At 37.5% G+C, this 26025-nt stretch overlaps 2 protein-coding genes and 1 pseudogene across 10 annotated transcripts in view; 1 reads left to right on the forward strand and 2 right to left on the reverse strand.

Annotated features, from left to right (window-relative positions):
* The window catches only part of LOC145462469 (uncharacterized), a 249957-nt gene that overhangs the window by 35187 nt on the left and 188745 nt on the right, over nt 1-26025 (reverse strand). The window lies entirely within an intron of this gene.
* LOC145462464 (synaptonemal complex protein 2-like) overlaps nt 1-26025 on the reverse strand; it is a 151846-nt gene that overhangs the window by 29008 nt on the left and 96813 nt on the right. For all 9 annotated transcript variants that reach the window (XR_014041196.1, XR_014041195.1, XM_081445998.1 and 6 more), the window contains exons 8-10: nt 19037-19074; nt 13376-13518; nt 13098-13150 (exon numbers count right to left, since the gene is read on the reverse strand). Coding sequence is in view for 7 of the 9 variants with exons in the window: in XM_081445998.1 (XP_081302124.1) it covers nt 13098-13150; nt 13376-13518; nt 19037-19074 (234 nt within the window). In the remaining 2 variants the exon portion in view is untranslated. The remainder of the gene's footprint in view (nt 1-13097; nt 13151-13375; nt 13519-19036; nt 19075-26025) is intronic.
* On the forward strand, nt 8348-9551 carry LOC145462473 (uncharacterized; annotated as a pseudogene).

The following is a 26025-nucleotide window of genomic DNA, read 5'->3' on the forward strand; positions in this document are numbered from 1 at the left end:
TCTCGACGAGGAAGTGATAGTTTATATCACTGAGTTTTACTTTCAATGCTCACCGTGAGAATAGTTTTTTTAATGTTTGTCTCATCAACTACTGATGAAATCAGCACTTTGTGATTCGTTTTTTTAAAAATCGTGAGTGTAAGACTAATAATGGTTTGGCACGATTATGTGTTTATAACATCAGACTGAAAGCTACGCTATTCATTCGTTAGAAGTCCTTAGATGTGAACCGTTAGACAACTGTTAAACGGCTCCAGTCATCCGTTAGAACAAATTGTGCAACCGTTAGAACGTTTTCTTCATCCGTTAGGCACACTTAGTTAGCTGTTAGAATGTTAAAAGAAAGCGTTAGAACGTTTTGATCATCCGTTAGGACAAAGCATGAGAGAATGCTGTGAAGGCCATTAACTATCCATTAGCTATCCGTCCATTTGCGCCCGTTTAACGGATAAGCGCTAAGGTACGTTTTCCCGTTCATGGTCACAAATTTCATGGCAGGGCTTGAAATTAACAAAATCCTTAAGTCGCCATTTGGTGACTATGTGGTAAAAAATAGTCGCTAACTACAAATTTTTAGTCGCAAAATCAAATAGAAGAGACACAATCCATAGACATACATGACGTACTCAATGCTCAAGGGTTTGCAATGCATTATTTTGAACAGGGGTAGCCATTTTGAAGTTTCAGAGAGAGAGTTATACGCTTGTTGATACTCCACCGCAGTTTTGGCTGTTTTCTCGCCACTTGGTTGATGTCCCGCCTTGTGGTTGATTTCCCGCCCCATTTATGGCTGATGCCCCGCCATTGGTTGATTTCCCACCTTGATATGTGGTTGATATCACACTGCGTGGTTGATGTCCCACCAGGTGGTTGATTTCCCACCCTTTTGATGGCACCATAATTGTTGATGGAGTAAAATGCTGTAGGATTTATCAGTTTTAACGGTAATTATTGGTTTCCATTTTATGTGCGTAAACTAATGTTCGCACAATAGCATTATGTACTTTTAAGATTATATTTTAGTTGTTTTAGTTTTTTCTTTTTGCCTTTAAACTTTCAGCAGGTTCTCTCAGTAATCACCTCAGGAAGTATGTCAAAGGTTAAATATTCAGTGTGTGATCAACTACGAGCAATTGATAAAACAATTAAGAATGTTCTTCCCGTCTCATATAACCCTCGGTGGCCACCTGAGCTATTTCTTTTAAGTGGTAAGGTTGATATTTTCATTACAAAATCAAAGTTACCAGACTCTTACTGCTGGCTTTCACTGTCACGCCATCAAAATAGCCCTCTTTTTCAGTGGGTATTTCAAGTAACCAACCCAATTTACTGTTGCCAGAAAGAGAGAAATACAGGTCAGAAAGTCAACAAGGTGGGATTTTACATCCCAATGCAACAATGCATGAGCAACTTATTATATGAACGTCGTCGAAAAGTGGGCCATTCACGAACTCATGGCTCATAAAGAGGAAACGACAGATTGCTATTACAATATAGGCCATATCAAAAAGAAGTGTGCCTTAGGTCACCAACTACTGAAAAAGTCCCTTGGCTTGGATACATCAGTAACTACAAAAGCAGACACCAAGTCAGCAAATTCAGCAAAGCTTGACTAGGAGGACCATGAGCACCATAAGGAAGAATCAGAGCCAATTATTCATGAAGGACTCTCCAGTAGCGAAGTAGAAGTCATCAAAACGCTGTTTTCCAGCCAAATAATTTCTCAGGCCCAAATCACGTTCGACATGTGAGAAAAATAATGGCCGAACACATGCCGGGATTTAAGCGAATTTGCAGATGATTCTAAGATGGTGAAGAGAGCCTATGACAAAGTGGCCTACCCGGTAATACCAGAACATGGTATTGCCATCAAAGGAACCTGAACCATCATCTATCAGAAGAGAAGCAGGGTTTAACAGCATAACTGAAGTGGAATCTGTGTCTGCTGTCACTAACTACCAACTAAAAGCAAAATGGAATAAACCAGATGAAAACTACCTTGAAAACTTCTTTGAAAATATCCTGTGCACCCAAACAAAGAAGAGCTGAAGTCGTCATTCCGGCCTGAAGGAAATCCTTAACAGAAAAGATGGTGACTTTGAGCCCTGCTACAACAAAGTGAAATACATGTTCAAAAAGGGGGCCAACAAATTGAGACATCGAAAGGTCAGGTTTGCTTTCAAGTTACCACATATGAATTGTGGACGGTCTTAAAATTACAAGCCCAACAAAAGGATGGCCTCTTTCGAGCTACAAACAGAGAACATTGTTTAAAAACTGTGTACGATCATTTACACGCCATTTAAGGCGTAAACTGTACGGTCGGAGAATTATGAAACCAAAACAAACACAAACTAGTGAGACAATCTCAGATAGTACAGAGTGTAATTTACGGCTCTGACACAGTAGTCACATAGGTCCTCCACCCATGGCGTTCTCTCCCTTGGTAGCCTACTAATATGAACGAAATATGAGTGGACAAAAACTTGATAAGACATAATCTTAGCAGTGTGTATGTTTCATGTTTGTGTTTTCTTTCCAGGCCCAAAAATAACTTACAACTACCGTTTGTCAAGATGGGTTTGAAAGTCATTGCAGCAAATGTGACAATTGTACTTTTCATGCCGTTTGTAACTTGATACTTTTGTTTTCCTCGCCAATGTGTCACAAGGTACCTTTGTTTCCACGAAACTATATGAAAAATGTGTATTTTTTTACTCACTGCTCGAGATAAACGGAAAATAAAAGTTAAATATCTGCTGAAAGGTCGAAGAGGAATGATTTTGTTTTATTCAAAACGCAAATTTTCATTTCACGGATAAAGAGGAACTAATCTAATTATCAAATAGTCATGTCAAGTCACGGAAGAGTGCGTTCTTATTCTGTTGCCAGCCGGGTTGGTGTAAACAATAAAACCACATCAAAGTAATACACAAAGCTATCCAGTAATAGCATTGAGGAGCATTTTAACGAGAAGTATTGAAGGTACTTGACCAAAATTATATCCCACGTAGGTGAGCAAGTCATCTCATTGACTGATGAAATTAATTGGAGGTTTCAGTAAGTACCACAGAGTCTGCAGCAATAATAACAATGTTTCTTTTGTCACAAATTTACTTGTTTTACATGTAACTAACGCGGGAAAGTTTCGGCTGAATATGAACTTTTGGCTCTCTTTCATAGAAGAGGAAACAAACAAGCTGCTAAGGAGAAGCAATATGTTCCCATTCTCTATTTCAACCCTGGCAAAGAAACAGCAGACGACATTTCTGAAAACTGCAGACAAAACAGCAGACAACATTTCTTGAATCGAGCTAGGGAAGATTCCAGAAGATAAGCAGTCACAGCAGCGTTCTTTACACTAAAAAAGAAGAACTGACGTTACCTGAAATATAACTGCTATCCCCAGGCAAAATGAGAGTTTGATATCACTCATTTACAAAAAATAAAAACAAGCGTGCATCTGAACTCGAGAATGGAGTTTATCACACTAGTAATGCTAGAACGCATGCGTCTTACATGTTATGTTCTTCCACAAGGGAAAGCATTCAATGTTCATCGGTAGTCCCGTATGAAATGTATCTTTCACCTAACATATAGTTGACTTTGACGTTAACTAATCTGCACATGCATTTGGAGCAAATTGCTTTTGTTCTTAAGAGCATGGCACCACAAGGATAGCATGAGATTTGCAAACCATATATATTCTTGTCATGTTATTAAAAAAAGCAACATAAATATGACAGGTTTTGCGTAATGCACTGAGGTACCCACCCCACCCAACTCCCCTTCCCGCAAGGCTAATTGATTAATTGAAATTAATTAATTAAACAAACATTAAAGTTTACACCTTATGGCATTAGTGCTTTAGCGAATATCAGCACCCTAAAACATCCCAATAGTACACTCGGCACTAAAAACAGGAGAGATATGAAGTGTAGCACGGCCATGAAAAAATCACAATGGTTGAAAAACGGTGTACAGTCAATTTCAAACCCTTTACGCAACGGTCCATATAAGAAGGAAAGTACCACGCGGCAAGGAATGCAAAAAGGTACTAACTTTTGTGCAACTTTACTATTGTTGTATCCTACTTCTGATTGGCTCAATCAACAAACTCTAGCAAAACTTCAGGTAGCTGTACATATATTTATGCATAATTTATCAACTATCTTCCTTTCAACTAAACCTCTTCGAGTCTGGATACCAAAGTAATCCATGTGGGGAACATTGGAAAATTGGAAGCTTTTATTGTCTTTGTTTACAACCGTTGTGATTGGTTGAATGTTTTAACACAAAGGAAACTACCTTTAAAAATAGAGTTTAAATACAGTTTATTTCATAAACCTGCTTTTCATCGGTTGACACAGTCTCCATATGAAAACACAACTGTTTCAATGTGGGGAAAGCACATTGTCTCAGAACAATAGAAAATGCTACAGTTCTTATGTGGATCATTACTTGAAGTGTATGGTAATTAACCAACAATAGCAAAACAAAACCAAAAAAACAAGAAATACTATAAAGAATAGAACAGTCATTGATGTAGCATGAACTATGAGTGTAGAATGGCTGTCAAAAAAAATGATTATAGTGTACAGTCATTAAACTACAATAACAACCAAAAAAAAAAAACAGGAAAGGCTATGAAGTTTAGTACAGTTGTAGAATTTTTCTAAAAAAGAGTACAACCATTAAAGTAAGTAAACTTACATTGTACGGTTGTAAAATTACCAAACACATGTAAAATAATGATATGTGTGTCAGATTTCTGAAATGTCCTGAACAACTTTGGTATGACACTTGTTATTTGTTTGGGATAAAACACGAGCTAAGGTACAAATCCCTAGGGAGTGCCCTCTTAAATTTCTTCAGATATACTCCTGCATTATGTTGATAATTCTAACCTGTGTCATTTTGCTTGATTTTATTGTAATGGCATGTTAAAATATGGCGATTCCAAATGAACATATTATTGTTGTTGCTGTTTTCCCTAGAGGATCGTCCGTCTTGTATGTCTTTATGTATGTTTCACCAAGTATATAAATCAGCTTACAAATGCTGTTTAACTTGTGAAATATGTAGCTTACAACCACATTAATTGAAATTTAGCACAATACCTCAGCATCATCTGAAAATGAGTGTCAGGTAACTTCAATCGAATGAATAGTCTATTCATTTTCTCTTTGATATTTTTTGTGTATAAGAGGGTCTCAATGAGGCGGGGTACTTTCAGTGATGGTTACCGTAAATCCTCGAATCCCGGGGTGCTTATTTCAAATTTAGGAAAAGACGGGGGGCACTTAATCGAGGAGGGGCGCTTATTTAATTTTTCCCAAATCATGGCCTGGCATGATCACTTTTTTAACACATCATCTGCACATAAACAACAGCATAAGCTATTTATCGACATAAAAAGCTGATCCTAAACTTTAAATCGTGGCACCGTTAGTACTTGTAACTTTTTTCCAAACTTAACATGTTCACAAACTGAAACAATGCACAAATCTAATACTACATGACGAAAACTATACATCCTTTGTTGTCTCATTATTCATCCACAAAATGGGGGGAGGGGAGGGGGGTGCTTATTTTAAATTTTGGCTGATAGGAGGGCGCTTATTCGAGGGGGGCGCTAATTTGAGGATTTTGGTAAAAGTTAAAAGTATTGTTTTTCGACAGTTGACAGTGAACAAATTTGGGCAGTTGGTGTTTAACAGCTTATTGTGGATGGCTATTGACGGTTGATAGTAAAGTATTAATACTTATTTTCCTTTTCAATGGCTAACGGGTAACCCTTCTAAAACCCTCAGATAAGTTCTGTTCCTTGTGCTTACTAACGACCTAACAGCGCACGCGGCAAGATCAGGCAAACGCCAAAAGACCTTAAAATTGATATTTTATGTCCAGTGTGAACAACGCAGTGTTAGAATGAATATATATTGGAACCTTACTGGCAATAAGGTAAAAGACACAGAGGTTATAACTTATACTTACTGTTAATTGGGCAACATACTTTGCCTATTTTGTTCTTTACACTCAGCGAGCAATTTTGAATACCCATTTGAATCACTGATTTCCTTGATCTACTCAAGTAATCTCCATAAAAGATACAGAGGTTATAACTTATACTTACTGTTAATTGGGCAACATACTTTGCCTATTTGTTCTTTACACTCAGCGAGCAATTTTGAATACCCATTTGAATCACTGATTTCCTTGATCTACTCAAGTAATATCCATTGCCATAGCGATAAAATAATACATTTTCAAAAAGAAACATCTAGGTTAGTGCAATTCTAGCCTTAAAGGTGTCAATCTGACAAAAAGTATGCATTTTGGTTGATTTCCCGCCAAATTTACCCTTTGCACTTAAAAACTGGCCAAACTATGCAAGGTAATGCAGAAAAAAACATATCATGATATTATCTATGCAGTTTTACACTCTGGTATAAATTTTCAGCCACATTGGTTGGAAGTAGCAAGTTTTATTGTGATTTGAAGTCGTGTTTGATTTCCTGTTGCAAAAAATTGACTCTCTGCAATTCAAAGTATTGTAACTCGAAATTTCTTAAAATTGGCTGAAACTTTGCTCACACTTGCTTTAACACATTATAAGTATGTGTGAATTTATTTAGCTTATTCCCTCTTAAACGACTGAAGTGACATTTATTCTTGTCGGTGTGGTTCGAAAAAAAAAGGTGTATATCATTTCTTGAGCTTTGAATCCAGTGCTAGTCATGCAAGTACACCTGAAAATTTTCGTAACTCCAAAAATCGATATTGCTTCAATGGAGGTAACATAAGGTAATGGTATGGGAGTCGGGTGAATCATAATTGATCATAGTTTTCGCGAAAAAAAAAAGTTTCCCACGATTTTTTTGTGTTTGTAGAGTAAAATGGCCGTTTTCTCACCGGATCAAAAAGTAAACAGCTAAAAATTCATGAAACTTTGGCGTAAAAGAAAACAGTAAACTGGATGATGGAGATTTCTATGTCTCAATTTTTTTTTGGATTTTTAAAAAACCAAGTTTTCCCTGGCATCGAAGTGCTTGATGAGGAAGATACAGAGAGTCATTTACTTTAGTGTGCCTTAGAATAATCAAACATGGCGATCCAGTTGGCGATCAAAAAATGCGCAAGATTTGTAACCAAGAAGACATCATGGTGAGCTTAACACAGAGGAAATGGACTTGGATTGGACACATACTGAAAAAAGACCCCAGTGACATTGCTAAAGAAGGTCTGTTCTGGACACCAGAAGGGAAAAGACAACCGGGAAGGCCTAGAACAACCTGGAGGAGGTCAACAGAAAAAGAACTCAAGACTATACACTTGACCTGGGGTGAAATCCAGAAGGTAGCACAGCATCATTCGCACTGCAGAGAGACTGTGAGGGCCTTATGCATCCAATGGTGCGATGAGGACTGATGATGATTCGAATAAATTGTGTCTTTCATCCACAAGTAATGTTCTTTTTCCTTTGAAATTACTGCTAGCTCTTTTAATTTGTGTCAGTCAAGGCAAAACCTAGTCGCAAATTTGCGACTACTCTTGTTTTTCTAGTTGCAAATAAGTAAAGTTAAGTCACAAATGCAACTGTATTGATCACAATTTCGAGCCCTCCATGGGCAATAAAAATACTGTGAAAAGATAATTAAAGTACTGAGGAAATTTTCATGGGCCATTAAAAATGCCCCATTGATGGGGTTTTCATGGGCCATGAATTTTGCGTGCCATTAACATCCCAAGAGATAAATACCATGAAAATCTGTTCGTAAGTTTCATGGTTTGTTTTCCAATACCATGAAAATCCCATTAAATTACATTTTATGATTCCATTAAATTTAATGGCATTTTCATGCATTTTTTATGTTTTTGTTTTCAGAACGGAAATTTCAAGGGCTATTAATTGGGAATTTTTAAGAGGATTTTCAACGCACTCCTAATACTTTTTTCATGCTTTGTTCTTGGGATTTTTCCTATGAAAAACCCTTGAATTTGCACCATGAAAAACCTGTTGAAACTGCATGAAAAACCTTGTGATTTTCCCATTAAAAATTTCCCAAGATTTTAATGTGTGTTGGTTTCATAGTGACACAAGTATGGTGGCCCACAACTGCCATAGCTGTTTTGCATGTTTTTATTACATTTTCCTCACAAAATAGTTTTACTTAAAAAAAACCCAGTAAAGTTAAGTAACATTTGTTTTAACATGAAACGAAATGAACAAAAACATTAACCAAAGTTGACTGAAAGTATAACTAGAATTAAAACTAAAATTAATGTAAAATGAAATGAAATTAAAATTTAAATCAATTCTAAATCAAATTGAAAGCAACTCCACAATGACTCACACTGCATTTTTTTTGAATCAAAAGAAAAACAAAACGAAATATCCTTATGGCCCAGAACTGCCATAGACCAGCATGCTTTGCGAAATTAAACAATGGCCGCCAGAATGTGCAATGTGAGTTGGATGGAAGATCTCAACTTAAAGGAAGAGTTACATAAGTATGTTTGCCAAGGCCTTAAAAGAGATGAGATTCTAAACTTTATGGAACAACATTTTGGTGAATACGCTTGGAGCTTGCGAACCCTTGATCAAAGAATGTGTCATTATTTTCGATATTCACTACACGGATACTGATGTCACAGTCGAGGAAGTGAAATCTGCAGTTCGAAAAGAACTTGATGGGCCAGGTAAACTTTTGGGTTACCAAGCCATGCACAACAAGATAAGGCAAGAATATCTACTAAATGTTCCAAGAAATTTGGTACATGCCATAATGTTTGACCTTGACCCAGAGGCACTTGAAGCTCGATGTCCAACTGTAAAGAAGGGAAAGACTAAAGGTCATTTCTCAACAAAGGGAACCACCTGGGTACACTCGATGGATGGGCATGATAAGCTCATGGGGTATCAGATCAGCACTTTTCCTTTAGCTATTTACAGTTCTATCAACACAGCCAGCAGAAAAATTCTTTGGCTTAAGATTTGGACCGGAAACTCAGATCCTAAAAGGATCGCGAGCTGGTATTTAGAGCACTTGTATGAAACGAGGACAACTGTGTCTCACATTAGAATTGATAAAGGAAGTGAGACTGGAATTATGGCGACAATGCACTCGTATCTCTGTCAAATCAATGGTGACATGAATCCTTTTGACACTGTTACATATGGGCCATCTTCTTCAAACCAGGTATGTCATTCAAAAAAATGAAATTCCACAGGAATTAGGAAATTTGTAATGTATCATGATTTTTTTTCAACAAATAGATAGAACAGTGGTGGAAGGAACTTCATGAACGGCTGGAGAAGTATTAAAGAACAAATAGCAGCACTCAAGGGTGAGGGATATTATAATCCATGAAGTTGAAAGGTACATGTCAATTTTTATGTACTGAGAAAAAGTGTATACCTTCTAAATTAGGTCTGCTCCACTATGTAAAACGTAGCTAATTAACAATACTGTGCAAGGATTCCTTTTGAGCTTTATACATTGCTATACTCTAGACTTCCTTTACCCCCACAGGAAGCTTCTATCGTACTTACTAATTCCTGTTACCCAACGTCAACTTGATGTATTTCAAGAAACTGAGTGGAACAGTCACAGGATCTGCACACAAAAGAACACTGTGCTACCTGATGGAGTTCCAGACCACATATACAACTTTCATGAAGAGTATGGGCTAGAAGAGTGTGGTTTTTTCTTTGTTTTTGGCAGCGGCGGGCGGGGGGGGGGGGGGAGGGGGGGAATGGATACTCCACGACTTACTATATTTTCTTTTTGACTGTTACAGGATTCCCAGTCACAGAGGAACAGTTGAAAGAGGTTGCTCAACACTCAGGGGTTTTAGAAATTGATGATGATTTCACTGAATCCGAGTTCAGGACCAAATGTGGCAGAATTATACTTATGCCTGTTGAGCACCATGTAGATCCGGCAGAGTGCACTGAAGCATACAAGAATTTAAAAAAGGAAATTCTCTCAAACTGTTTAACCAACACCATCTTAAGTTTGATTCACATGTAAAGAAAGGAACGGCAGTATAAGATATAACAAACATTGTAATGTTCACAATAATGCTACATTGTGGCATCTTATGGGCTAACTGACCTGATTTTTTTTATCACCAATTGAATTTTATGTCAGTAAGATTTTCATCTAGTTGCTATGGTAACAATATTGTAAAGCTTCACTGGGGCTCTGTGCCCCATCCCAGACCAGTGTTTTATTGAAATTCAAAACATCTGTCACTGACTGACATAACAAGATTATAAAAGTTTGTAACATCATGCTAAGAAATGTACATCAGATAATTGGAGTGTCCAAGTACACCTATTATCTACATAGTTGACCACCAGATTAACTCCAAATGAACAATAACTATCGTTAAAACCCAACCTATCCATGTATGGATATCACAGCAAGAGTAACGATGATAAAGTTACAACTCGCAAAATGGGTTGCTTTGTAGCCTATTATAATACTCAGAGCTAATATACGAAAGGCTTGTAACATGTTAAGAAATGTACATCAAAGTAGTGATATTGTCCAGATATGCAGACTCTACAGCAACAATGATTTAAAATCAAACATAACCACATACATGTAGGTCAGATGGACAGCTCTTCAAGGGTACTTGAATATTATAAGACATCCAGATGTAGCAAATAAAAAAAGGTCATATATTACTGATATTACACAAACAAGACTTAAAGTTGGTTTTCATAAGGAAACAAGTTAAGCAACACAACCACCTTGAATTGAGGGGCTTAGAACCGAAGTTGGCCAACCCCTCAAATCTTGAAAAATTCCTTGGCAAACAAAACAACACTGTCAAAGTGTGTATTTAATAGAATCAGAAATGTGTTTTAGAACTTGAAATATTTCTTTTTCCTGGTAGCAACTCATTTTTGTTATTGCATTTCTAAGAAAAAATTAATGTGCAATTTCCAGTTATCAATTTTAGGACAGCCAACATTGCCTCTGAGTCCCTCACATTTTCTATCACTATACTTTCACATGTTCCTTCTTCAGCTGAAGGTATTGTTAAACTGCAACAATCAACAACACAAAATATATGCGAGAAAATATATACATAACCTTTTCCTAAGTAGAGAACTGAAGTCACATTTGGCTTTGTCTCTGCGGTGTCTTTGCTTTTTAATCTTAGTTAATACAAAGTTTGTTAATTTTGTTTAACTTGAAAATGGCTTCAGTGACAAACTTCTGCAATAAAAATTACATATGTGGTTGACTTTAAAGTTTTCAATAGCATAGCAGAAAGGTTCCCTGTAGTGAACAGGACTTCATTTTGGCTGTCTAATAACTCAGCAGAGGCAATCTCTGGGTCAAACAGCTCATAGCAAGCCCCCTGCACATCCACAAACATAACTTGATAATTTGACTTCTCATAGGAGAAGTGAACCAAACATTCTGCTTTTTGTAGCGTCACATCCTCTTTATTTCAGCAAGGTGTTCCATCGTTATTGACGAGTTTTTCCATTTTACCTTCCACAAATTCTTCAACAGTGACAAATTCCCCATCTGGAAGCTTGGCAAGGTAAATGGTTTTGTAGGAGAATGTTTCGCCAAATAAATCTCTGAGGTCTTGGTCCAAGACTACCTGTGTAAGTTGAGCAGCAACATTTCAAGCAAGGTGGCGCATTTGAACCACTTTCCTGGTGTGCTGCTCAACAGTTTGATTGATAGCTTCAATGTCTTTAAGGACACTTGTCTTACGTTTCTTCACAACACACTCTACATTTGAAAATTCTTGGGTGTTACTTTTTGCCCTGTAAGCCTTTCTAAATCCACCTTGCCCAAGTAGATCTTTTGAAATCTGAAATTCCACTGGGATATCAACGGTTGACCATATCATGGTATCCAAGTGAAAAGTATTCAAGTTAACCATGGTAGTGCCAGATTTAACAACACGACCCAGGCTGATACAGAGAGGCTCTTCGGAATAACTTTCAATTTAGTATTCTTGATTTTGCCCTTTCTACTTGGGCTTGGAAGTGACTGAGTGACTTTAGAAACTGATGCAGCATTGCCCTGTTTTCTTTTCAGTGTTCTCTTACGGCCAGTATCTTCACTGTCGCATTGGGTGTCATCACATTTACCTTCAATTTCGTCCTCAGTTTCATCAATAAAGTGAACATGGATTAATTTAGTGTTTGGTATTTGTTTTACTGTACCACAAGAGAGGCCTTGTTCGCCAGCCAGTATATCACATACCATACCTGCTCCAATCTTTGATGTGAAATGGCTTGTGCACGCTTCCTTGATGTTTCCTTGATGTTTACGATGGTCAGCTCTCTACCACTGAAATCAACAAACTCTCTGGGCCGATTCCAGTGTATTTTTGTTGTTCACCAGCCACTTTGGAACTTAATCGTTGCACAGTTAGTTCGTCCTTACAGCTCTTGTTGTCTTTGCCTTTACCTGCACATGTCCCCGCTCTCTTTCGTTTCATTTCAGCTTGAAAGGCCTTCCACCCCTTGTCCGCCATTTTGTAATTTCTGAGATAATTTTGCAAAGCATGCTGGTCTATGGCAGTTCTGGGCCATAAGGATATTTCATTTTGTTTTTCTTTTGATTTAAAAAGAAAATGCTGTGTGATTCATTGTGGAGTTGCTTTCAATTTGATTTAGAATTGATTTAAATTTTAATTTCATTTCATTTTATGTTAATTTTAGTTTTAATTCTTGTTTTACTTTCAGTCAACTTTCGTTAATGTTTTTGTTCATTTCGTTTGATGTTAAAAGAAATGTTACTTAACTTTACTGGGTTTTTTTAAGTAAAACTATTTTCTGAGGAAAAATCTAATAAAAACATGCAAAACAGCTATGGCAATTGTGGGCCACCATACACAAGATACATGTATAAAGCGAATCAAAACAAGGCTTCGTAAGTTGTTGTCCTGGAGCACAGTTGCTGTATAATTTTCATATTCCTGCTTAAAATGACCTTCTCATTTCAGGCCCCCTGCACTAATCCTTGACATCGTCGTTGTCTCTTTCATTGTGATTTCTGACACTCCCTATTGTCATTATAAAACCTGCATTTATATGCAAATTATGGTACCTTTGATTTTCCTTTTGACTTTGGTTTAAAGTGTTGAGAAAGTTTCGGCAACCCTGAAAGGAAAATCAGAGCAGAACATGGCAACTAAGACAACATAGCAATGTGAAAACCAAGCTAAATTATAAACTTAACAGCAATGTATACACTGTGGGTATCACTACAGTGACATGAAAATTTTGTGAAACATCTGTAATTAAGTTAAAGATGACTGCAGAGACAAAAAGTCAAAGGCAGATTCTCAAATAATTCATAGCCCTCTAGATAATCTGTGTACTTACTGCTTCAAATTCTGGACTGGTGATATCACAAAAAGCGGAAGACACTAAATCACAGCTAAAATACTCCCGAGCCTTCTTGTGCCTAGTGTCGCCTGGGATGAGACGGAAAATAAGCTCAACCATTCCTGCTTGAAGTTCAAAATCTATCATGAAACACAAAGAAAAAAACCTCTTGCTTATCTCATAATTCATCGCCAGTTCTTATTTGTAAGATGAGATCAACTTATTTTTCAAAAAATACTGAATTACCGATGTTTGGTCATGTGCTCCCTAGCTTTCTTACACATTGGCTTTTCAAAGTTGGAATTTTTAGACAACCAGCAACAGGTGCAGACCCTCTAGCACACCATTTTGAAATACAAGCATAGTGAATCTGGCTGCCCCTTAGTCATCTGTATCTAACATGAATAATCTTGTTGTCCAGAAAAACTCATTTTAGATTTTTTCACAACTCAGGGATCAATTTCTGGTGCATTATTTTGCTGACCAGATGGGTGCCCATTCAGAAGTCTTCTGTGGACAAACTCAATACTGTACTCCAGTTTTGTAATCTCAAATCATTTTATGAGGCACATAATATAGTGTTTGCATTAATTTCAGCAGCTGGGTTGCTGCCAAAGGTTTTTCTCATTCTTAGTTTTGTCAGTTAGGTCACTGGAAGTCAAATGCTTTTCTTACTAGTACACTAGACAAAACTGTTCTGGATCGACTGACATCGTAGTGTTAGAAGAGTGTTGTTGTGCGAGGAACATTGTGAATTTTTTTCATGAAATAGACAATGACACAAGGAAGGAACAATAATCCATCTAAACAGCACTATAATCCTGTGATACATCAGCTGTTCAGAGAATGAAAGATTCATGTTGCAATACTACCACCAAAGGGCCACAAGGCAAACCAAACAAAGTTATTTCAAGTTGTTATTCAAGCAAATGCTCCCAGTAGATGGGCCCAGAAACTTTCCCAAACGCACAAATAGTATTGTTTGCAGTACTTGGCCGACAACTTTTTCACACAGCAGTATTTTTGTGCAATTGCATGAGCTAAAGGCAGCCACCTTCACAACAGGTGGAGACTCATCTAGTGGCAAGAACAATTTAGAGACTTGAAAGAAGATCAGTTTCTAAAAACACTATCCCATTTCAGTGGCCAAATAAGTTGCAAGTCTTTCTCATGCTTTCTTGTCAAATTGTTGACTAAAATTTCCACCAACATGTAACAATGTTCGTCGCAAAATAACACTTCAAATATGACTCATTTTTCACAAAAATCACATGATTTTGCATAATTTTGTGATTCAGATAACAAATTTGGACACAGCGTGACACAAGCCTTTCTTGCATGATCCATATAAAAATAACTTTCCGTGCATGGAATTTTATAATAGCTGGCAGTAAATGCGGGTGAAAAGTGAACATTGGAAATATCAAACTAGTGAGAAAATCTCAGATAGTGCAGAGTGTAATCTACATCTCTGATGCAGTAGTCACACAGGTCCTCACCCCTGCTGTTCTCTCCCTTGGCAGTCACCTAGGCCTTTTCCACTTTGCAGAATATGAGCGGACAAAAACTTGATAAGACATAATCTTAGCCATGTGTATGTTTCATGTTTGTGTTTTGCCCAAAAATAATTTACAATTACCGTTTGCCAAGACAGTTTTAAATTTATTGTGGTATTTTATCTTGAGTTTCGTTCATTTTGTAGCATTACTTTTCACGCCAACGTTTGTGATTTGATACTTTTGTTTTCCTCGCCAATCTATGCAACAAGATACCTTTGTTTCCAAGAAAATATAAGAAAGATGTGTATTTTTTTAACTTACTGCTGGAGATAAATGAAATATAAAAGTTAAATATCTGCTGAAAAGTCGAAGAGGAATGATTTTGTTTTATTCAAAACTTAAATTTTCATTTCACCAATAAACAAGAATTAATGTAGTTATCAAATAGTCACGTCGAATCACGGAATAGCACGTTCTAATTCTGTTGCCAGACAAGTTGGTGCAAACAATAAAACCACATCAAACTAATACACAATGCTATGGAGTAATAAAACTGAGGAGTGTTTCAACAAGAAGTATTAAAGGTCGAGATCTTTACTTGACCGAAATTATATCCCACATCGGTGAGCGAGTCACCTCATCGACTGATGAAATTAATTGGTGGTTTCAGTAAGTGCCACGGAATCTGCGGCGATAATAACGAAGTTTCTTGTGTCACAAATTTACTAGTTTTACATGTAACTAATGCGGGGGAGTTTCGGCTAAATATGATCTTTGGGTTCTCTTTCATAGAAGAGAAAATAAACAAGCTGCTAAGGAGAAGCAATATGTTCTGATTCTCTATTTCAACCCTGGCAAACACACAATAGTTAAAAAACAGCAGACAACATTTCTTGAATAGAGCTAGGGAAGATTCCAGAAGATACGCAGTCACAGTAACGTTCTTTGGACTGAAAAGGAGAACTGACATTACCTGAAATATAACTGCTATCCCCAGCCAAAACGAGAGTGTGATATCACTCATTAGAAAAAATTAAAAAAAACTTGCATCTGCACTTGAGAACAGAGTTTACCACACTAGCAATGTTAGAACGCATGCGTCTTACATGCTATGAAATGTATCTTTCACCTAACATATATTCGACTTTGACGCTAACTAATCTGTGCATGCATTTGGAGCAAATTGCTTCTGTTCTTGAGAGAATGGCACAAGGATAGCATGAGATTTCCAAACCAAACATGTATATATATTTTTGCCATGTTATCAAAGAAGGCAACGTAAATAAGACACGTTTTGCATAGTGCACTCAGGTACCTACTGCACCCAGCCCCCCTTCCCGCAAGGCTAATTGATTAATTGAAATTAATTAATTAAACAAACATTAAAGTTTACACCTTAGGGCGTTAGCGCCATAGTGAACAGCAGCCCCCCAAACCATCCCAATAGTGCACTCTGCACTAAAAATCAAGGCAATACTGTCTTGATAAAAACATTAATCATTCTCTCTTTATAAACAGAAACAAGTTTTAAAGCACCTATGAAGTAAAAAATAATTGCTACTTATTTGATAGGCTTTTCAAAGTAAAGAAGAATGGCATTTTTCTTTTTGAAATATCTTTTTTCGTTGTAGAGATATTCACGTTTTTGTATTATGCAACCTTTTAAAGTGGGACGGAGGGTCTTGCTTGGAACATGCATGGTTCCTATATTGTCTTAACTCTCCCCATTAGATTGTTGGGAGTGGATGATCCTTGTTTAAGATAAAAACTGGGAATTTTAGTCTTAATTAAAACAGGACCAGCAGCATAACTGTTGTCATGGCAACGGCATGACAGGTGTCATTTTGTTTCTTATGTGATGTACATTTCTGGTGCCAAATTTATAGGACGCTGCTTTAATACTTCTAGAGATATTCTTGATTGAGTGTTGTACTGATTTAGTGGAAACACCTATGACACCATCACTTTTCTTGTTTGCATAATAAAAAACGTAAATATCTCTAAAACGAAAAAAGATTCTCAACTTGTGGTGTATTAAAACTGATAAGAAAACAAGTAATTACATATTTTTCTTTGCCACGCGACAAAAGCGGAGAAAATTGAACACACAAAAACGAGTTAATTATTGACTTTGGAGAACAAAATGAAACCTAGAACAACAAAATTTCCATTCTTTTACTATAGTGGATAACATTTGAAAAAACACTGGAAAATAAAAGCGAAGAGACATAAGCTTATCTAAAAAACAATTTAAAAACAAGAAATAAGATAATTTCTTTGCATGCGACAAATAATACAGCGCAGTGAAAGAAAGATGAAAGTTGGAAATAAAAAAGACAACAAAATCAACTGAAGCCAATTATTTTGAGATAAGTCGTATTTCAACTGTGCTAAATTACTGCCCACTTAGTTCTTTTCTCAGAAGTTTTAATGTAGTAGCTGAATAAAACTCAAAAAAAAATGTATTTGAACGAAGCGAATAAACTAAGCAAACCGGCCGTGGAGGTCGCCCTAAATTAAATATGCAGAAATCCATGCTGCAAAAATACTGACACCTTTAAAAACCTAAAATTCCCAAAGAAAGGTAACCAAATGAAAGGAACTTGACATTAAGTCCAATAACAATAAATTTTCATTCCAGATGAGGCAAAAAAAAAACTATCTAAAAAAAATGTTCAAAATTTTGCGGACATGATTCGCTGCGTAACAGCATGTTCAAATTAATTCTTCACGCTAAAGTGAAAGCTTGAGTTTTTGCCGATATCTTTTGCAGTCATTTTATTGGCCGTGGCTGTACTATTTGTTCAAAAATTTGAATTAAACTTCGAAGTAATACTGTACATTACCATTTTTGTTTTCTAAAGTCCAGGAAGCTGCTTTAAATCCGCGATCTGTATTCAAAACCCACTTGAAAGCGCACCAACTTCATAAACACCAGGTTGTATTTACCTTCAAAAGCATCCTTAATTTCCATGTCAGAACTTTCTGGCCCCAAAACTACAGCTTTGACTCCTTTCTCGTTCAGGCTGGACACCTGGTCTTTCATCAAGGAAATCAAATGAGACCAAATCCACATTTTATTTCAAGTCTCCTTGCCTTTAGAATTACCCAAGCAAGACAAGGGTTATTATGATACTGAGTTATTACAACCAATCATCTTCATTACTTCACTGCACTAAAAAATTCCTTGAATCAGAGGATAGAAATTACTCACACAAAAGCAGGCCCCAAACTGACCAAAATAGTGTATTGCTAAGGTTTTAGAACCATAAACCATGCAATGATGACTTCCATCAGCAAATACCAAGCAATCTCCTGACCTCAGTTGAGTGTGATAAAGACAAACTCATTCAGCATCTAAAAATATCCATGAATAGACATCATGGCCAGTAGAACAGGTCACTTGGTGAAAAAAATTGAGTGATTTCCAGCAGAAAACAACTGCCATTTGAATCTTAGTCACTCACTGTAAGCTTGCTGTGCAAATCATTTTACCCTGCAATGGCCATCAATCCGTCAGCAGTTTATAGCTAACTGTGATGAATTTGTAGAGGTTTTTCTTCACCAATAATTCATCAGCGGCATGTTGGCAAAGTGACAAGGTTCCAGTTGGGTGATCTGCAGTTGGCAAGTTGAGGTCGGCAGTTCAATCTTGGTTAATACAAATGTTCAAGTGATAATATAAGAAAATGAGACAGTATGGAAGAAAAACACTTAGCACATGTGAAACCCTTGCACATGATTTTTGGCAAAGTTTCAGTTAAAAGCTGCTGACAAATCGGCCAATGGATTGAATTATACCTCCACCTTTGTTGTATATCAAAATACTAGTCTTTAACTTGGGAGCACTTGTTCTACTCCAAACACAAAAGATCAGTTCATCGCTTTGGCAGCCATTTTTTTCAAAATGGTCTGACAGGCAAATGTCACCCCCTTGCAAAATACCCTGGTCAGCAGAATTACCATCAAAAAATGTTTGACCCATCGACTGACTGGCTGACTGACTGGCGAGCGAGTGAATATTTTTTCCCAACCAACTGCTATAATTCTCTCTAGCTAAATTTAATCGCTCGTTAAAAATGAACTCAAGTAATATTTCACCAGCATGGACCTCATGCCAGGTCCGTAACAGCTACTGTATGTAATGAGTCTTGTTTACCTCCAGCTGTTCCAATGAGATGTTCCATGTTATCCTCTCTATGGAAAGCAACAATTCATTTATAGCAATTAAAAACCAAAACAGCTAAATTCTAGGTATAAATCCAACAACATCTCAATCATTATTATATCTACAATTGCATTTCACTGTTTTTAACTTCCTAGAATTCAATTAAGGAATGAATACCGCAAACACCAGGGGATAAGCCGCACCATTTTGTTCACAATTTTCCTTAAAACTCAGGGATGCGGCTTATGTGCAACAACATCTTGAAAGTGTTCCATACATTAGCATAAATTAACAGTTAAATTGAAAATTTATCAGTCTGTATAGCAAACTAAATATGAACTTCATAAGACAAATAACATCAGAGAATGCATCAATCATTGCTTTTACAAGTTTCGTGGCTCCTAAAAGAGCTGTTTTTGTTCATGAGCATACATGTAAGCTTATATTTCTTGTTGTTAAATAGCAATAAACCTTCATCAAAAAATCTTTTAACCAGTTTAAGGTTGGCAATCTAGAACAGCTAAAGGCCGCTCAGCAGGGAATCTCCATTCCACCACAAAGCTGTCTACATTGTCGCACTGAGCTGTGATCAAAGAAAACTTACAAAGTTAATTGTGTCCAGAACCCCTGCTCCTGGTAAAATACCTGGCTACTAAGCTGGGAATGAATAAACGAGAGCATTCTTGTTGCTGTATGTAAAATTATATTGAAAACAGTAATGAAAAAAATGCTGGTTGAAAAATACCAGAGGAAGATCAAACATGCCGGTAAGTCAAAGTCGGCAGACATCATGACCATACTATTGCAGAACTAAAATTATAAGTAAGGATTTCAGTTTGAAGTATTCTCTGTTTTTATTACTAAGCAATAGTCCTCGTGTAGCGAAATTGGCACAATCGAGCGTGACAATTTCTTTCGTTTTATTCCCAAATAAATATTTCTTCAACTTGCATTTGCTAATTTTATTATTGCCTTTTCTGTCCGACTAGTTGGGTGATACTAAAACAATTAGACCCTTTGCCCTCAAGGGCCATGGGTCAATAGCCCATTTGGCTGCGCCTCATGGGCTATTGACCCGTAGCCCGCAAGGGCTACCAGTCTAATTGTTAATTAGTCTCATTAGTAATAATTGATAAAATAATTAATAATAGTAATAGGACTGAGTGGAGTCCAATTCGGTTTGTAATCATATGAGTGATTAACAAAATCGGACAACCACAAAGTGGTCCTAAAACTATTTTTCCCAAGGCTATACATACTTAAGAAAAACAAAGACTTTTTGAAAATGTAAATGAAAAAGGAACATTCTACCATAAAAGTCGACTACAAAACAACACTCTTTCTCAGTTGACAAGTTCTAGTCGTCATGGCAAGTGCTCCAACTCAGCAGCTCAACAGTAAGGGTAGGTTAGTTTCCGTTATTTCTTGCTATTTGAGTGTGTTGAGTGAAGTTTTTGACCGACCTTGACTTCAGCGAATCATGGTTACTATGGGTGGTGCCCATCAGTATTTCTATTTCCATTGATACACATGTCGATGAATACTCAGTCGACTGTCAGCTGATAGTCCTCCAATACTCGGTTGATAATCAAACGAGAACTGATCGACAATCAATCAATATATCGGCCTGTTACCGGTCAGCTCTTGATTAATTATTGACCAAGCATCTTCTGAGTGTCGATTGTTGTGCTTCCAGTTTCATCTCAGTAGAATATCAGTCAACTGTCGTTGGTATATCAGTCAAGGTTTGGTCAAATATTGGTCGTGTCGTTGTTATATCGGCCAAGTGTCAACGAGAGCTCTTTGCCCTCAGCAAGGTCAAAAAGAACTTACTTTTCTGTGGATTTTGTCACATTTCCCTTGCCCGTTAACCAAATTTTGACTGGCTATCGAAAGATATATCGACCGAGTATTGAGCTACATAAAGGTCGAAACCACTTATGGTCAACATCACTCATTTGAACTACTGACTTATTTCTCTTACATATAATTTTGTCATTTCCACAGAATATCTGAAGCGCTTCGTAAGCAAAATCATCCCCCTTGTACAAGAAAAGTAAGTCTCTTATAATGCATCAGAAAGAGCAAGTGTTGAGGAGCTCTGCTAAAAATAATTTTATGTCAAAAACGCAACAAGAGTGATGAAGCGATCCAAAAAATCCAGGGGGGCAAGCAGCAAGGCCTGGAACTGAGTTTCTATGATCGCCCCAGTTCAGAAATTTGGCCAAGCGAGACTAAGCACTGGTTTGTGGAAAACAAACATGGTGGACTTCCGCGAGCAGGATGCATTTGTAAACCTCGTGCACATTCAAACATCCAAGAAAAAGTTCCAGTTGCCCTACATCTAAATCTTGGAGATTTTTATCGAGGTATTGGGGATAAATATTCCAACGTAAACCTGCAAGCGGGAACTCCACAGGGTGAGCCAGATTTCAGGCATGATCATGAATATTTCACTCAAGCATTTTTTGTAACAGTGTCCTATCAACAGGATAAACTGAAGTATTTCTATATTTCCGCACTGCCTGATGGTAAGGGTTGCTTTTTTTGAACAGCTTAACAGCTTTGTGACCCTTTTTGTTTGCACTTAACTAACAGGGTTAAAGCAGGTTTCATAGTGAGTGCAGTGAGTACGGCGCTTTTCTGTTACGTTACTACAAAAGGTCTGTTTCAGTTTCAGACAAAGCATCTGGCATTATTTATGAAAGTGAATACTGGATAGGTACCTTGGCAGAATTGAGAATTCATCACCATCTCTTTGGTTACAACACAATAGTTGTGTCATTGATTGTTTTTGTTTCTTCATAATCATCCTTAGACTTTTGTTTTGATATTCTTGACTTAGCGGCTTAGATAATGGGTCCAATCAAGTCGTTGAGATGGAGAGTGTGCAGGAAGTTTGACTTTACCATCTCATTTTGTTGCTCTTTCTGTAACCCTTTCCCTGGCACTAATTTTTTATGCCACCTCTCAATCAGTTTTCAAAGGGTTAATGCTCCTCTCTTGCACTAAGATTTGTCATTGAGACAAGTACTATTAAAGCCTCATTCATCTGGCATTATATTAGTCTTCCTTATTGTCTTATTTAGCTATCCTTCCATTACAGGAACAAGCCACTGACAATCAACACTTTAGGCCACATTTGATACATTTTAAGGCAAAGGCAAAAAGATGAGAAAGGATGTTAAAACATCCTTACTCATCTTTTTGCCTTGAAGGAATAAAACAAACCTGATCCTTTGGTTATCGGTCATTTGATTAACCCCTAGCCAGTTAGCCCCCAACTAGTTGATTAGCCCCTTCTCACACTTAAAGAACGAGAAATATATGGGGTTTTTTTTAGTTCTAGTTGGGGGCTTATCGACTTCTGGTTGGGGTTTAAATCGTTAGGGGCTAATAGACTTGGGGGGCTAAATGACTGTTACCAATCCCTGCACTTGATGTCTTTTCTTGTCATTCTCAAAAGCCTTAAAGCCAAGTCTCAAAATTGGCCTATTTCAAATGTTGTGGAGGTTCTGTTGACTCAGGTTTGCCCAAGTCAAAGTTAGTTGTCTGGATGAATGACCATTTTACCTACGTACCTCATTACTAGCACTCAACTACAGGTAACATGGCTCATTTGCCTTCCCTGGGTCTATTCCATAAATTATCTCCCTCAGCAGATGAGTATATCACAGCTCTATTTTGATACCCAGAAGTATTACAGAGCTTTCTCCCACCACACAAATAAAACTGATGCTTATAACCAATACAAATTATGCCAAAGCATGTGAGCAGAAGCTGCTTTCTTTATCATCACGGGTCAATAACTTGTAAATAAATACCTCAACCTAGTGAAGGTTCATATTTAGTCTGTGTCTAGCAAATAGTCCATTTTGGACATTCCAAAATGCAGAAGAAGAAAAATGATTTCAAATTTGCCAGTACACATTGATACTGAACAGTAAGGGATGGAGGTTTAAAAACCTCCATAATTTATCACTGTGCTATCAAGACATGCAAACTGGTAGCTATTTTCAATGTTGTTGACTGATCTGCAACTGCCTTCAAGTTTCATGATTTAAATTACTCGAAACGAAGTCTTCAGACTCAACATATAACAGGAAAATCATAAAGTAAATGCAGTCTTTCATAAGACAGTAAGTTAAGACGGAAAAAACTTAAGACAGAAAAACTTGTTTAATGTAGGACTTAAGCTTAAGGTTAAACGTACAACTCTGAACAGTTGAGAAATATTTTAAAGACTTACGTTCAGAGGCTTTGCAATATATAATGGCAGACATGAAACAGTTCGACATCACTATTTTCCATAGAAATTAGAGAAGAATAATTGGTCGGTGTGAAGATGGAAGGTAACGAACCTTGAAACTTCCACAGCAAAATAAAAACTTCAGCTTCTTTTCTTCCTGAGATGGGGAAACCTATCCAGGCAATCAAGAATGCAACCACGCTCGCCAGGAAAATGGCACAAAGCTGGTCCTTCATTCCCTTAGTCCTGATTGTCTCAGTGCTGTCGTTAAAAATTGCCAACAGCGAATAAAAAGTTACCAAATCGAAGGCAAATCCTGAACAAAAATGGCGGCGAAATGTTTCGGTTTCCTCGCATTATTTTCGCATTATGCACATGCTCGTTACGGTTCTCAAATGATTGACAGATTTCTTTACTGGGGCGATCATAGAAACCAGAAAAGCAGCGAGATCAAAGGTAGCTGCCAGCCCCCCCTGGAAAAATCAAAGGGGTAGCATTTTTCTTCTTGTCTGTTGCAGTGCTTGAGAGAAAAGCTAAGGGAAAAGAGCCTGACAGCAAGGAACACGAAGAAACAAAAGTTTCCCAAACTACTAAAACAAAGGTATATTGGCCTGCTATCTCGTACTGGATAGCGATATAATCCCCAGGTGGTTTGCGCGTGTCCATTGTACCTGTCCACTCAGCACTCCTGGACACCGGTATGGACGTTACAGTAAAATCAATGCCAGATTGTAAGAGGGGAAGAGAGGAGTATGCAGTGGCTCCTTTGTGCACTACAGTGAAAGACCACAATAACAAGTTCCTCCAAAGAAAAGTTGACCTGTTGTTTGAGTTTTGCCTTTCCAAGCTACAATTGCAGGTTTTGGAGGAGCCCGTTGGGTCTTTTGAGGATATGGATCTATTTAACTTAAGAGTAATTTTAGGAAAATCTTTCTTGTGGACTTGTCAATGTAGAGAAACATTGCCTTCCTTGAGTCACTTCATAAGAATTTTGGTAATTAAATATGGAACTGGAAAACACATATATTTCAAATCAAATAAAAGGAATTTGTTTAAAGAAAAATGGAAGATTTTTGAGGAAACAATTTTAACTAACAATTTAAGTTGGACAACGCTATTATTAAGGAAAATCGTTAAGTTAAAAAAGTATGTAAATAAGAATTAACAATATCTATTTTCTTAATTAACTCAATATGGTGTCATTGTTAACTTCTGTAAACCAAACTTTATTCATTCTTCTGTAACTCAATTGTTGAAAAAAGAATTGTTACTGTTGTAATTGTGTAAATGTCCACCATCAAATATTGATACGTTACTGAGCAGTAAACAGAACGGTACTCAACCAAAACACTTCAAAATCGGTAAAATGGTTCACTCTAAAAAACTCCCTAAAAGGCACAACAACTGCTCACTGAAAACTGTCTAAAACTGTGCCGATAAACGTCCACGCAACTTAAATTCGCATGCACAATAAACATACATGCAACTTAAATTGAAAATGTTTCCGAGCACGTGTGCTATTCGCGCATCACGCCACTCCAGAACTGTCTTCTTAACATTTCCCCCCTCCCCACACTGGGAGGTAGTCCTAGTGTGTCTCTGAACTATCAATTTATTCCAAGCGGAATCAGTTTCGTAATTGGTCTCACGACAGTCTTGGCCCCACATACAACTTTAGCTACACGGGGGTGGCCATCTCTTCCAGGATACACTTCAGTAACTTGCCTAGCAGCCAACACCCTCTCGGAGAATCGGGCTGAATCACGAGAACTACATCATCAACTGTTAGATCTCGGTTTTCTGATGTCCACTTTGGTCGGCTGTCAAGAGCAGGAGCACATTTTTTGAGCCATATTCTCCTCACTTGAAGTAATGTCTTGAACCTTTTGCCATCATTGACATGGATGAAAAGTAGCGGTTTCAACAGACTCAGGTGCGAACTGTCCTCCCATTTGGCCATGCAAGAAATGGTTAGGTGTCAATGGAACACTGGATCTGAGCTCTGATAAGTCAACAGATGGGAATTAAGAAGAGACTTCACCCCTGCAAACAATATGATCAGCTTCTCATCAGTCACATGTCGGTCTCGTACAACAGCACAAGTGGCTTTCTCAGAAGCTTTCACCATCACTTCATGGGCTCCTCCAAAATGTGGAGCAGCTGGTGGGTTGAACCTCCATGCTTCTCCAAGCTCGGCTGTCTTGCTCCCAAGTTTCTGTCTGTCTAACTGGCTGACTAGTTTCTTTAACTCACCCACTGCACCTATGAAATTCATGCCTGTCAGTTATCACCTCCTTAGGAACACGGCGACTGGTTAAACGAGTGAAGGCATTTAACAATGTGTCAGTATCTTGTCCCCAGGCCATCTCTAAATGCACTGCTCTTGTTCCCAAACAAGTAAACAGGCTCAGCCACCTTTTCTGTCAAGGTTTTCTACGTCCTTGAACGGTATACTGAGGACCTGCAAAATCCACCTCTGTTTGGGCGAAGGGCCGGAAAGTAAAATGCAGCCTTGCTTTTTCCATCTTTTCTTGCATTTATTACATTCATGGTCCCACTCAGGGATCTCCTCATGTGTGGCGATGATCCAAAATCTCTCACTTAACTGGCAAAGAATGAAGTTTACTCCAGCGGCATGACTTGCTTTCTCATGATAATTCTTCACAATCAGTTTTGTCAACCAGTGTCCACGAGGCAGAATGATAGGACTTCTGGTGTCACAGGGAAGGAA

This window comes from Orbicella franksi, chromosome 12 (assembly GCF_964199315.1).
Source record: "Orbicella franksi chromosome 12, jaOrbFran1.1, whole genome shotgun sequence".
Taxonomy (NCBI): Eukaryota; Metazoa; Cnidaria; class Anthozoa; order Scleractinia; family Merulinidae; genus Orbicella; species Orbicella franksi.